At 39.0% G+C, this 15039-nt stretch overlaps 1 protein-coding gene across 3 annotated transcripts in view; it reads right to left on the bottom strand.

Moving 5' to 3' along the window:
* The window catches only part of mthfr (methylenetetrahydrofolate reductase (NAD(P)H)), a 41780-nt gene that overhangs the window by 25814 nt on the left and 927 nt on the right, over positions 1 to 15039 (bottom strand). For all 3 annotated transcript variants that reach the window (XM_067591250.1, XM_067591251.1, XM_067591249.1), the window contains exons 2-5: positions 12835 to 13102; positions 9237 to 9475; positions 7099 to 7209; positions 6814 to 7007 (exon numbers count right to left, since the gene is read on the bottom strand). In XM_067591250.1, coding sequence (XP_067447351.1) covers positions 6814 to 7007; positions 7099 to 7209; positions 9237 to 9475; positions 12835 to 13082 — 792 coding nt within the window. In that variant the 5' untranslated portion in view covers positions 13083 to 13102. The remainder of the gene's footprint in view (positions 1 to 6813; positions 7008 to 7098; positions 7210 to 9236; positions 9476 to 12834; positions 13103 to 15039) is intronic.

The following is a 15039-nucleotide window of genomic DNA, read 5'->3' as shown; positions in this document are numbered from 1 at the left end:
TTCTCATCGTTTCGGACATATTTCACATAGGCTTTCATTGGGTCCACTCAAGCAGAAGTCAGCCATTTTGAATTTTGTGCATTTTTCCTGTATTGGATTATCAAATGAATCCAATAAATCCTCTAGGAGGAGTTTGAAAAAAATTGCAAAACACAGTAGAGATGATGTTTATTTAACACTCATTCTTGAGAACTGGGACAAAGCCTTATTTTGGGGGGGATTTGGATTTTTGCTCTTCAATTATGCTGGGAAAACATATTTTAAAAGATCAAAGTCTTGGCTATTAAACCTTGTAACAGGCCAACCTCCCAGTGATTTTATTTTTAAATAGCATTTTTTTTAGGTGAAGACTTGAATTTTGTCAACTCCGTCAGGCACACAAAAACTCATAGTGTTACAATATAAAACATGAAGGAAATGTTAAATGATTTTTGTTGTATTAAATACAAGATTATTTCATTAGCTGTATAATCAAAAAGTTTTATATCTTTTTACTCAAGAAATAAATGCCATTATAATGTTGCCCACGTACAATTTCTGTTGATAATGTAATTTGTCTTTGTGAAAAACTACATCTACTATCATTTATAAAACAATGAACAAACATAAGCTGTACCATAGAAACCTTTTATTGACATAAATTCATTTTTTAAATCATTATGTACATATATTTAATGAATATAACAGAAAAAAGCCGTCTCACGGAGGTGACTTCTCAATGATGGAGTTGACAGCCAAATGATGGAGTTGACATCAGATAAAAACACACAATAGTATGAAAACATAAAAAACCTGGAAGCACACAGAAAGTCATTTCAAACATCAATCTTCTTTATGATTGTTTAAGATTTTAACAGAAATCAGCTATTACATCGAAACCTTAAAAAAAACATCACAACCTTAAAAAATCTAAGAAGATGTGAGACTTTGTAACCAAAGTGATCAACTTTCAAACAAAATAACAGTAACTGTGAAACACCTATATCCTCTTTCAGAATTCAACAGACACCAGTTATCACTCTAGGGATGGGACGTTTTATCGAAATTTAATATCTCAATACAAACATGTGACTACATGTATGGGTAAGAAAAATTAATGGGAATATTATCTCCATGTTTTTCCTGCAGTAGTAATCACAATCACTGTGCTTGACCACTGACAATTTAACAAGCTTCTCATCCAAATTATATTATTTACATGTTGTAATGACACTTTGAAATTGTTTACATTTTAGCAAGACAGTGCCATTGCTTGAAAGATTTGTGGCTTAGAAATACAGAAACATATGTGCACAGGCATATTTTGGTGTCATTGAACCTTAAATCACAACTTAAACAAATCTCACTGGACACTGACATTGGACACTGGCCTCTGTAACAAAACTGTTGCTGTTTCGTCACTGGGAAGTAGATGGCTAATGTGTTCATCTTCTATGAAGTCCATTACATCTAGAGAAATGCTATATATTTCCCTTGTTTGACTGAGACGCATAGGAGCTGCATATCCGACCAGTTTAACCAGAACATCTTTACGAGGGCTAAGCATTCATCTCTTCTGCCATGTTGAGGTGTGAATTTCTCATTGGGGCCATGGGGATGCAGGAGTTCAACTCTCACATCCTGATTTTCACCATACACAGAGACAGCTCTGGCCAACCACCAGTGCTCATCATAAACTACTGACATCCGGTCACCAGGCTTAATACTCTCAGCAGTTATTCCTGTGGATGTGCCCTCAGGGCCTGATGGTGGCTCTTCTTCCATTTCCATCAGAAGTTGTGCTAATGGGCTTAACACATTTTCCTTGGGGGCTGCAGACTATCTCTGGTTATCCATGCTGCCTTGCTCAGTGCCTAAAGCAAAACAAACTGGACTGAAACAGTGACACATTCTTGGTTTACTGCAGAAACATGTCAATTCTCTGTACCAGACAATCTTTTGATCTTGGACGACCTGGTGAATCCTTCTTGTTGCAGGCAAAGGTTTCAGAGTAGGGGGAAGGACTCTGTCGAACCTCTTAATTTCTTGTCCATTGGTGAGGTAGAGTAGTACATTGTTAAGGCTGTTGGACACCTTGTCATGGAACTGCACGGCACTGACAATGTCATGTCCTCTTAAAACCAGACTGTCAGCTGCCCTCTTCACTGCCCCTCCAATTCCATCTGGAGTGCCCTTTCCATGTGAGGTTGGAAAAAAGTTCCATGTTGCCCTTTTAAACCCTAATTTCACAGGAATGTCACTGAGGAGGAAGATTTTTTTCTTATTCTTATATTGCTTGCTTGGACCATCCGACCAGAAATGTACTGTATCAACTGATGGATGTGCCCTGTGTATCTCTCTCAGTACGGGATCCATGTAGGCCCAAACAGATGCAGCATCTTGGCGTTCAGATTCAGAGATTGTGCAGAATCCTGACTTAGCTTCCTTTGTGTAATACATACCAGTATGTAAATTTAACAGAGGTAAGTTCTGTCCGAAATGGCAAGCCTGGACTTCAGCATGGTACTTGCATTTCCATGCCTCTGAAAAATCTATGTGTACGATGACCTCGTTCTCTTTGTATGCTCGAATCAGGTATTTGGTATTCTTGTGACTGGTTCTGTTCAAGACACACATGTGTTGTGGTTTTGCTTTTGAGTTTTTCCTCATATAATCGTATAAGCTCTGAGAGCTTGCCTTCATGAGATACCGTTATTGTTGAGGGGTATGTTTCACCTGCTGTCGATTGTCCCACTTTTTCCCACTGCCTCCAGTGGACATTAGTTGCCTCATGTTCTGGGAGCAGCAGTGTCTGCTTGTTTAGACAGCGTGTACATTTTCGAAGGAGGCAGGACTCAGTTGTTGGTGCGCAACACACCAATTTAAAACTGTCTTCCAGTTTTGTTGAATCCACAACCCCTGATGGTTTGAGCACCTCCAACATTAAAGCTGCCTTCTCATGAAGTTTACATAGGCATGTTTTGCGGTCAGAGGGTTTGGGCGTAGTAACATGAAAGGGCCTTAAAGCACAAAAAGATGAGTAACTGAGTTTTACTGTAAGGTTACTTGTGGTGAATTCTTTGTGTAAGTTTATCATAGAGTCTATTAAGATCATCCTCTGATGTTTTACTTTGTTCCTTGTTAAGGTGTCTTGTTTGTTGTAATCCGGGCAGAGTTGTGGAAGAAGTCTTGAACGTCTTTGGTGATGACCCGAAGGTAACTGTTTTTTTTTGCCTTGGTTTGTTTTTTGTTTAGAGATTTATAAGATATTCCAAACTGTTGGATCTTGTGGAGAATGTGACATTTTTTTCAGAATTTTTCCTGATAAAGTCAATGCTCGTTTCCTGGGTGGAGTTATGCGTTTGTTCGCGGAGAGCTCATTCACCAACGCATGGTGAGAAAGACCTCTTAATTGAGGGATTTCTCAAGTCACTTCTGCTAATCACTTTCTCAGTCATGGTTTGTGGAGAGTTCATGACACATTTGGATGCATGCTTTGCTCGTTTAACTTTTTTTTTAAGACGATCCCTCTTTCTTCAGTCTCAGCAGTTTGTTTTTTAAAGACTTGATTTCTCTTAAGCGCCTATTCTTATGTCTTTTCCTGGCCCTCTCTCCTGCAAGGGACTGTCTGCTAACACCTGGCTCATCAAAGCCCTCATCTAATGGACTACCTGGTGGTGTGTCTGCTAACTGCAGAGTGTGAAAGTCCTTTTTGCGCTTTCTTGACCTCCTCTGAGAACTTCTCCATGCCCTCCTCTTTAATCTCTTTGCTTGCTCACTCATGTCTCCTACTTGTTTTATTTTCCCTTCTGCAACCCTTTTTCTCCATTTTTCTCTTTCCCTTTGTAGTTCTTCTGTCTTGTTGTCAGGCTGATTATTTATCCTCTCTCTTCTCTTTGTCTCATACTCTCTGTTTCTGGCCCTCTTCACCTCCAAAGACAGGTTTTGTTTAGCCATTTGTACCTGAAACATTTTTAAGCATATAGCCTTCTTAGTCACTGATATGCGTCAATTAAAAAATAGTGATGGTATTTAAATAACTTAATGGAAAATAAAGTAGTAATTTCAAACACATTATTCAATTATTAAAGAGAATTGAGACTTATGTCATCTCTGTCAGCATAGATGTCTACTCCATCAGATGGAATATCTTACGGAGTTGACAAAATGTTAAATTTTTTTCAATTCACAGCATAGTCGTACTGAGTAGCCATTTTATTTTTCAAAGTTGCTAAGAGTTCTCTTAATGCTAATAAAAATACACATTTTTAACCCATAATTCTTATTTAGTTTTGTTCTAGAAGGGCAACAGAGTTGACCTATTATGGTTGAGACACACCTGATAGAAACATTATTTAATGAATTTATCAAAAAGTAGACTGCTTACCAGTGCTTGAGCAGCTTTCCCGCCTTTTTTGAAACCAGGAAGTGAGATAGGGGTCCTTAAAATATAGCTAACCCTTTTTATGCCTGATTAAATTATGCTTTTGTAGAAATCTGACGTTGACAAAAATCTGGGACACAACTTTAAATGGCCAATATTTTCATTTAAAATATATTTAAAAAAAAGATGTTAATAGTAAATGTTTACACCTATGTTATCAGTAGGTATTGTTAGTTTTAGATTTTGAAGGCTTTTAACATTTTTTAATTGTTTGAAGTTGTGAATTCTTGACGAAGACAAGGGTGTTTTCTGGCACAGGGCAAGTTTAGAAGTTAAAAAAATGAAATCAGACCAAAAAATGTTATAAATCATATTTCTTTCATATATATATCTATATATATCTATATATATATAGATATATATATAAAGAAACTATGATGCAGAGGAGGAGGAGGTACCATCATGGAGGGACAAACCCCTACACAGCATGTACAACCAACAGAAAGAAAAAGTGGCTGATATCAAGAAATCCTACCAGTGGCTGGAAAATGCTGGACTGAAAGACAGCAGAGAAGCACAAATCATGGCAGCACAAGAACAGGCACTTAGTACAAGATCAATAGAGGCGGGGATCTACCACACCAGACAGGACGCCAGGTGCAGGCTGTGCAAAGATGCTCATGAGACAGTTCAGCACATCATAGCAGGGTGTAAGATGCAGGCAGGAAGAGCGTACATGGAACGCCATAACCAAGTGACTGGCATAGTGTACAGGAACATCTGCACTGAGTATGGGTTGGAGGTCCCAAGGTCACAATGGAAGACACCTCCTAAGGTGGTTGAGAATGACCAAGCCAAGATCCTGTGGGACTCCCAGATCCAGACTGACAAACTGGTAATGGCTAACCAACTGGATATCATGTTGATTGACAAACAACAGAAGACGGCAGTAGTGATAGACGTAGCAATCCCAAGTGACAACAACATCAAAGAGAAAGAGCACGAGAAGATAAAAAAATACCAAGGGCTGAAAGAAGAGCTAGAAAAATGTGGGGAGTAAAGGCAACAGTGGTGCCAGTGGTAATCGGAGCACTGGGGGCTGTGACCCACAAACTGGGAGAGTGGTTCCAGAGGATTCCAGGTACAACATCTGAGGTCTCTGTCCAGAAGAGCGCAGTCCTAGGAACAGCTAAGACACTACGCAGAACCCTAAAACTCCCAGGCCTCTGGTAGAGGACCCAAGCTTGAGGAAGACACATCACCACCCCCCCATGGGAGGGGGGTGAGAGGGAGATTTTTGATTTTTATTTTTTATTAATCTTTTAAAAAATTAGTAATTAGTGTGTTGATAAATAATAATTTTTTGGTAGGACATGATTTGTCCCAATTCTCAAGAATGAGTGTTATGTTACTTACCTTATTTACGTGCACTCATTTCATTTCAGCTTGGTGTGAGAGTCTCTACGGCATTTTGCTGTCCTTTATGGTTGCACTACTCTCCTCTGCTCTCTGTGGTTCAGTAAAGGCAGGGCTAAGCCCTCCGTGTGTGCAGCAGGGGAGAGACAGCGAACCAGGTGAAGTAAGTTGAATAATAGTAATAATTTAATAAAAAATAATTTAATCTGCACAAAAGATGGACGGATGACAACTGGGGGGCGGGAATTATATGCTCACCAAAAACTATTTGGTTATTGATATTTGAGAATTAGATTTCTTTTTATACATTAGCCAACATATACACCAATACTGATGTATTTATGATTAGCTAATATCAGCTAATAATATTAGCTCTACTCTAGATCAAACCAGGGGAAAAAAAATGCAGCAGGGCAAAGTAGCAGTATTAAGTCCTACAGCAGGAGCACAGTGAACATGCTTTGAAATCAGGCTACTGGCAAAACTATTTAATAATGTTGACTGCATTCTAAAAAATGATAAACATAAAAAGCTGTTCTGCAAGAGGAAATTATTGTACCTACTGTTATTCACTCTAGTAATACGTAATGTATTAGCAAAGGTGCAATCTTCTAAATGTATTAAGCCAATTCATGTCTAGTAATTTATTAATTTCACCTACTTTGGACAGTACGACAGTGTGAGAGAGACCTAATATCTAATATTTATTATGAGAAATACGTCAAACGATCCGTCATATCACAGTTTCATCACAATTGCAAATTTAGTGCAATCAACTGCACTATGATTACTGGTTCTAGTGAGTAAAATAAGTGAATAAAAATGCAACAAAAGGGAGTGAACAACAAAAACAAGACTGGAGTAATATAAAACACAATGTCCCTACAATTCCTTTAAGTTGTAGGACTGGGTGAACATGTATTTCCAAAAATAAGTTTCCCAGTATGGCTCCGGCAGCAATCAACCTCTGATTTCTTTATGCTAATATTGTATAAATAGTGATATTCTTGTTCCTGAAAGTAGCAGTGAGTTACCTGAATGGGGAAGATTCCAGGTAGGATGGGACACGTGATACCAGTCGACCGGCAGTCATCTAGAAACTTAAGGAAAGTCTCGGCCCTAAAGAACAGCTGGGTGATGACAAAGTCTGCTCCGACATCCACCTTCTCCTTCAGGTGTTGGAGGTCATCCTCATAGCTCTCTGCCTCAGGATGGCCTGTGGGGTAGCCTGGACACGCAAACATTTCAATCACTGACTGATACTTCAAATGGAGTTCCACTTAATCTGTGTACTACTGATCGGTAGGCTGAGAAAATACCAGCAACACAGATGTCAAAGTAGTCATCAAACTCTGATCGGATATGTTTAACAAGGTCAACAGCATAGTTGAAGCCTCCTTCCTCTTCTTCCCAGTCTGCTCCTACTGGGTCTGTGGAGATATCAGAATAACACACATCACATTTGTTATCTACAGTTGTATGCAAAAGTTTGGCCACCCCTTAACAAATAACATATTTTGATGATTTTTTAATTGAAAAGATGTAAACACAGCCTCTCTAGGACATAAAAAAGACAATATTTTATGCAAACATTAATGCATAGTTACTTTTTATGTCATAACTTGAAAAAAAAAAAAAACATCATTGTGGCATGTGCAAAAGTTTGGGCATCCTAAGAGTTCTGAAGTCTCAGATTCTTTTTACAAGGTCTCAGACATTGATCAGCTTGTTAGGCCTGAGCCATGTCAACAACTGCAATTAGGAAATGTCAGCTGGTGCCAATTTTAAAGCTTTACAAATACTCTGACTCTTCAAACCTTGTGTCAACACTCAGCAACCACGGGTTCCTCTAAGCGGCTGTTCAAGACTCTGAAAATGAAAGTTATTGATGCTACAAGAAGATAGCAAAGCGTTGTCAGCTTGCAGTGTAAAATGTAATTAAGAGATGTTAGTTTAGGGAAACTGGTGGTCAAGATGACATTTGTAAAACCAAGAAAACCCAGAGAAAACTGCTCGTATGCTGGTCAGAAAGGTAAACCAAAACCCCTATTTGACTGCAAAAAACCTGCAGGAAGATTTAGCAGATCAGGAGTGGTGGTGCACCGTTCCAACGTGCAACGATACTTGTACAAACAAGACCTTCGTGGAAGAATCAGTAGAAGAAAACCTTACCTGCTTCCTCATCCTCATGAAATTCAACGTCAGAGGTGTGCAACAGAACTTCTACAGAAACCTGATACATTTTGGAAACAAGTGCTGTGGACTGATGAAGTTAAAATAGAACTCCGTGGCCACAATCAGCAAATGTATGTTTGGAGAAAAAAAAGGAGCACCTTGCCACCTGTTAAGCATGGGGATAGACCTATCATGCTTTAGGGTTGTGGCACAGCCAGTGGCACAGGAAACATTGCACAGGTGGAGGGAAGAATGGATTCCACTAAATACCAGCAAATTCTGGAAGCAAACATCACATCGTCTGTGAAAAAGCTGAAGCTGAAAAGAGGGTGGCTTCTACAACAGGATAATGATCCCAAACATACCTTGAAATCCACCATGGACTACCTCAAGAGATGCAAGCTGAAGGTTTTGGAATGGCCCTCACAGTCCCCTGACTTGAACATAACACAAACACAACACAAATCTGTGGGAAGATTTTTTAAAGAGCTGTGCATGCAAGACGGCCCAAGAATATTGCAGAACTGGAAGCCTTTTGCAAGGAAGAATGGGAGAAAATCCCAAATACAAGAACTGAAAGACTTTAAGCTGGCTACAAAATGATATCTGCCAGAGAGTGTGTTATTAAGTATTGACTATGTAGGGTGCCCAAACTTGTGCACATACCACCATGTTTGTATTTTTTTTTAATTTTGTTCAATTTATGACATAAAAAGTAACTATGCATTATTGTTTGCTGTAAATAGTATTTTTCCCATATTCTAGAGAGACTGTATTTAAATCAGATGTGAGTTTTTTTTCAAATTTGTTTCCCCTAAAAGGAGCCCTAATAATCTGTGTATTAAGATAGACTTGCTTAACTTGCATAGAGATATTCAGTTTACTGTCATAGAAGAAACCAGAAAATATTCACCTTTGAGAAGCTGGCATCAAGAGAATTTTGACTTTTTTTTCTTAAAAAAAAAAAAAAAAAAAAAAGACTCGAAATGATGAATGGATTATCAAAATAGTTGATGATTAATTTAATGGTTGGCAACTAATTGATTAATCGTTGCAGCTCTAAAGTCATTTAATCAATATCTAACCTGACTTTTAACATGTAGAGCAAGTTTTAACCCCAAGCAAAACTACTGTTACGCTCTTCATTACTGAGAGGTGCAGGCAGGAAGAAGTAAGTGAACTGTTTTGTCTTGACAGGAAAAACTATGGAGCAAAGAATTCCAAAGAGTGTGCCACATATATTGTAAGCAGCTCACTCCCAAAAAAACATATACTGTCCTACCTCCTCTTAGTGCCATGATGTTTTTGAGGCCCAGGTGCTTTGCTTTGGCCAGGTAGCCAGTGATCTTCTCTTTGGTCTGGTTGCAACAGGTCAGGTGGAGAATGCTCTCTAGGCCACAATAGTTGACCGCTGTGCTGGCGATCATCATGGATGAGGTTTCCTTGTCAGAGCCCGGGTCCCCTGCTGGATGCCAGGTAATGTCTATGAACAAGGGCCCTCCGGAGCCCATACGGTCAAATCTGAAGAAAAATGACATGCTCAAAAAAATAGCCCTGTTATTATTCTGTAGCAATGTGGACACTTCTTAAGTGGATAGTGAGAATGATATATTACTTCTGTGTACCAGTGTTGTAGTACTTGAGTCCAGGACTCACACTGGAGTCCAACTCGACTCCTGATTTTCAGGCCTCATGACTCGACTTGGACTTGAGCACTGATGGCTCAGACTCAGACTTGAGTATTTACTGTATATGAGGACTCAGACTTGTTAATTGAGAGAGAAGTAAAAGGTTTTTTTGTTTGTTTGTTTTTATTAGTTTTTTTTTGGTAATAGGCCCTTTTAATTTGGCATACAGATGTGACCAAAATTATTGGTACCCTTGCATTTTATTAACAACAATTATGAACATTGTTGAAATTAAAAGATATTTTATTATCAATGCATGTCTATATTTGGTTTGTAATGGAACAAAACAAAAAAGTTGTGAAAATAACTGAATTCATGCTTATTCTACAAAGACATGCAAATTCTAAAATAGCCTGGACAAAATTATTGGTACCCTTTAGAAGCTTTAAGAAATAGTTGATTAGTAGTGATACTTTGAGTAGACTATTATGTTTTAATTAGTATCACAGGTGTTTTCAATCTTATAATCAATCGTGCAGCCAGTTTAAAAGGAGAAAATTACTCTCTCTGCTGTTTTGTGCCACTGTGTGTATCACATCAAACACATCGAACATGGAAAACAGAAGGAAAACTAGAGAGTGGTCTGAAGACATTAGAAAAAAGGTAATAGCTAAGCATGGTCAACTTCAAGGTTACAAGACTATCTCCAAACAGCTTGATGTTCCTGTGACCACTGTTGCCAATATCATTAAGAAGTTTAAGGCCCATGGAACTGTACCTAACATCTGGATGTGGTCGCAAGACGAAAACTGGGCCAAGACTGAACAGAGGGATTGGACAAAGAAAGAACCAAGGAACACTTCAATACAGACCCAAGCTGATCTTCAAGCTCAAGGTACAATAGTTTCAAATCACAACATCTGTCGCTGTCTGAATGAAAATGGGCTCCATGGTACAAGACCCAGGAAGACCCAACTTCTAAGGGGGAGACACAAAAAAGCCAGACTGGACTTTGCCAAAATGCATGTTGAAAAGCCACAGTCCCTCTGGGAGAATGTGCTTTGGACAGATGAAACAAAATTAGAGCTTTTTGGTAAATCACACATATCCTATGTTAACAGAAGAAAAAATGAAACCTTCAAAGAAAAAAACACTATGCCTACTGTGAAACATGGAGGAGGCTCAGTGATGTTTTGGGGTTGCCTTGCTGCCTCAGGCACTGGGTGCCTTGAATTTGTGCAGGGCACAATGAAATCAGAAGACTATCAAGGCATTTTGGAGTGAAACATACAGCCCAGTGTCAGAAAGCTGTGTCTTAATTGCAGGTCATTGGTCTTCCAGCAGGATAATGACCCCAAACATACATCAAAAAGCATCCAAGAGTGGATGAGAAGAAAATCTTAGACCGTGGAAAGAGCTGAAAGCATTTGCAGTTGGGAGACGGTACCCATCAAACCTGAGAGAACTGGAGCAGTTTTCTCAAGAGGAGGGGGCCGAACCACCCGTGGGGAAGTGTAGAAACCTTATTCAGAGTTACAAAAAGCACTTAACTGTAGTTATTGCCTCCAAAGGCTGTGCTACAAAATATCAAGTTAAGGGTACCAATATTTTTTGCCTTGCCAAAAATACCATTTTCATTTGTTTTATTGTATTAAATAATATGTTGGGTTAGAAATCAAAAGTAAAGTTTCAGTTATATTTAATGTGAAATAAAGAATGATGGATACCATATACTTCTGTCAGTTTCAACTTAATACAGAGAAAATGTAGTTTTTTTTAAAAAAGGTGTGTGGGTAACAATATTTTCGGCCACATCTGTAAGATATTAACTATTTTAATTAGAGATGCACCGATCAATCGGCCACCAATCTAAAACGGACGGTTTTCAGCTGATCAGCCATCGGTGACTGGCAGACCTGTCTCATATATCCATTTTTTTGCTGGTCAAATTTTATGCACGTAGCCACACTATGGTTCACGTCAAAAAATCTTATTTAATTCTTATAAAGAAAGAAAATCAGAATTGGTAGGTCAGACTTTTAAAAAAATGCAAATCAGAATTGACCAATAAAATTGTAATTGGTGCATCATTAATATTAATATGATGATAACTGTTATTTTTGTTTTATGTAGACCTTTTTTATTTGTATGTCAGCTCTTTGACCGTGCCACAGTGGAACAGTGGACCCCATCTTGGAACTCGACTCAGACTCAACCTTGATGACTTGGACTCGGACTCTAGTAATGGGGACTTGATTTGGACTCTTCTTTGGTGACTCAAACTTGGACTCAGACTCCAACACTTGGGACTCGGGACTCAAGACTCAACTCAGACCTGAGATTTAGCAATTCGACTACAACACTTGTATGTACAATATCTACAATATTTCAAGTGTGTCTTAAAACAAAAGTCAGGTGTCCCTAAGAACACTGTGAAAGGTTTTCCTCCTGCTCTTATTGGCTATTAAAAGATCCCCTTCAAATGTGCATTCAGTGTTAGTGATGGGGGCCAAAATCCCCAGTGCGTCCGCACAGTCATTTTGTGCAAAAATGCATTTAAAAGTTGATTTAAACTTATATGAGGATTCAGCAGTCTGAGTCAAGTGGATATCTGCCAGGTTTAGTCTTTTTAGCATCAAATTCCCTCTTTGTGTTTCTTCAGACAATGTTTCCTTGTTGAGCTGCAGTGGAAGTATAATAACAAAAAGAGGGATTTTGGCACTAATATACTGTAACGTTCAAAGATATCTACTTGGTTTGACTCATTTGGATGGCTGAAACTTCATATTAACTTCAGATAAACTGTGAGGACTGTGGATTTTGTCTCCCATCACTTACACTCTAAGTGCATTATGAAGGGATCTTCTAATGGTCAGTATGAACAGGAGGAATGATTATGGCAAGAAAAACCTTTTTCAGTGTTCATTTGGGCAACTAACTGTTGTTTTAAGACAGACTTGAAAAATTATGAACTCATCCTTTAAATGTATGAGGAACAAACCATGACATTGATCTTTGTCAGTCACCCTCTTTTCTAGAACTATATATAAGCAAACTAAGCTCTCTAAAGTTTTTCTTCAAGGATTACAAAACGCTGTATAATAAAGCTTTATTATTTTAGAAATAGCCTTACAACTGTTCACTAAATTCTTTGAGCAAGTCCATGTGTCCAACGTCTGTATGACCTTTGTTGATGCAAAGTACATCATGTTTGCTGCATATTTAATTCAAGTCCAGTTTGACTTCACTTGCCTTGAGATGAGGTTGACAGCTCCACTGGCTGTGCGGGGAGGAAAGAATTCAAGTGAGAACCAGCGGTCCCCGGACTCCATCCTCTTCCGCATCTTGTCCCGTAGTCTGTCAGAGCGGTCTGCATCCAACACTGGTGTGGAACAGCGGGAGCTCTCCTTGGAGCTTTCCCCACCGCTGTTGCTGGCCCCACTGGATTCGCTCTTGCATGAATGCCAGCTACCGTCCCCTCGATGAACCTGGTTCACCATGATGGCAGATTACACTGAGACTAACGGAAAAACACAAAACAAAAACAACGCTGAAGTTATCTTCAATTTGGTGTTAAGGGGAAAGTTAAAGGGGACCTATTATGCTCATTTCCAGTTCTATATTTTTATTTTGGGACTCCACTAGAGTAGCTCTGCATGATTCACAGTTCATAAAACTCTTTATTTATCTTATATTGGCCCTTTATGCAGCCCCTCAGTTCAGCCTCTGTCTGACCAGGCAGTCTTCGCTCCTTTCTCTTTAAGGGCCCCCTCCGGATAAGTCAACGCTGTTCTGATTGGCCAGCTTTCCAGAAGCCTGCCAAGGCGCAGCTGTATCAGAGTTTGCAGCAGATTTTGGACTGATGTGTTAGACAGTGCTCTCCACCACCATCATCAAAACACCAAATGAGGGAATATCTTTTTGGAGAATGGTGTTGATCCCTCCAGAAGAGTTCCAGAGACTTGTAGAATGAATGCCAAGGCTGAGGAACACCATTCTTCAAAAAGATATTCCTTCATTTGGTGTTTTGATGATGGTGGTGGGGAGTGCTGTCTAACACGTCAGTCTAGAATCTCCCATAGGTGTTCAACTGGGTTGAGATCTGGTAACTGCGAAGGCCATAGCATATGATTCAAATCATTGTCATCTCATCAAACCATTCAGTGACCCCTCGTGCCCTATGAATTGGGGCATATTTGTACTGATGGAACAAGTAATGTGGAAATGTGCATTATGCCAGCCACCACATTTTTTCACCCAGCTATCATTTTGAGAATTGGCCACTTTTTACATTTTTTTGGCTGGCTTCACATCATTTTCATACTCATCAAACCATTCTGTGACCCCTCATGCCCTGTGAATTGGGGCATTGTCATCCTGGAAGAGACCACTCCCATCAGGATAGAGATGTTTCATCATAGGATAAAGGTGATCACTCAGAACAACTTTGTACTGATTTGCAGTGACCCTTCCTTCTAAGGGGACAAGTGGACCCAAACCATGCCAGCAAAATGCTCCCCTAAGCATAACAGAGCCACCGGATCCCATCTCTGTAGGGGTCAAGCATTCAGACCTGTACCAGCTTTTCCTTTAATTTGTCATTCATCTGTGTACGATATGAAAATAAGGAAAAGCATAATAGGTCTCCTTTCCGGGAATCATAAATAATGATATTTAGCGGTGGATTCTGTTTTTTTCAACACTTATACTTATGAAAGTGTGTTAGACATCTTAGAAAAAGCCTTAATGCTGTTTAAACCCAGTTTCATTCAGATTTGTGAAACCTTTACTTTGTTTAAGAAAAATGAAAAAAGCGATTTCACTGATATTTCTCCTTCCAGACTGAATTAGACCAGGTCCAGGCCAAAAACCACAACACTTAGACTTGTCAAATCCGGACTAGATTAACAAGGGGACTCCAGAGACTCATAAAAACACAGTTTCGGATTTGTGAAAACTTTATTCTATTTATGAAAAATGAAAAAACGGGCGATTTCGCTGTTTTTTACCCCCCCCCCCAGAGCACATTAAGGTATACTTATTCAGTATTCACAAATTGAAAAGTGGGTTTAGACAGCGTTAAGGCTTTTGCTACAATGTCTAACACTCTTTCATGAGTGTAAGTGGTGAAAAAATCAGCTGCTAAATATCATCTTTTATGTTTCCCTTAACTTTCCCCTTAACCCTTAATCTGAAGCTAGAAGTATCGTAAAGAAAGTGACTCGTATTCAGTCAATAATTTTAGACATTTATACTTTGACAGCAAGGTAAAAAACGTCACACCAAACTCTGTCCAAAACATTTTCACAACGTAACCACAACCCCATACAGCAAAGATAAAAAGTTAAACAATTCTCAACATTAATTCCCGATACTTGTCAAGGTACGGAGAAAGTTCAAATTAGTTACATGTTTAGAGTCCTGCTGGTTGGCTAATATACAGAATTTATCGGAAGA

Source organism: Thunnus thynnus, chromosome 6 (assembly GCF_963924715.1).
Source record: "Thunnus thynnus chromosome 6, fThuThy2.1, whole genome shotgun sequence".
Taxonomy (NCBI): Eukaryota; Metazoa; Chordata; class Actinopteri; order Scombriformes; family Scombridae; genus Thunnus; species Thunnus thynnus.
Note: the sequence above shows the minus strand (reverse complement) of the source record. Positions and strands in the feature narration are given on the sequence as shown.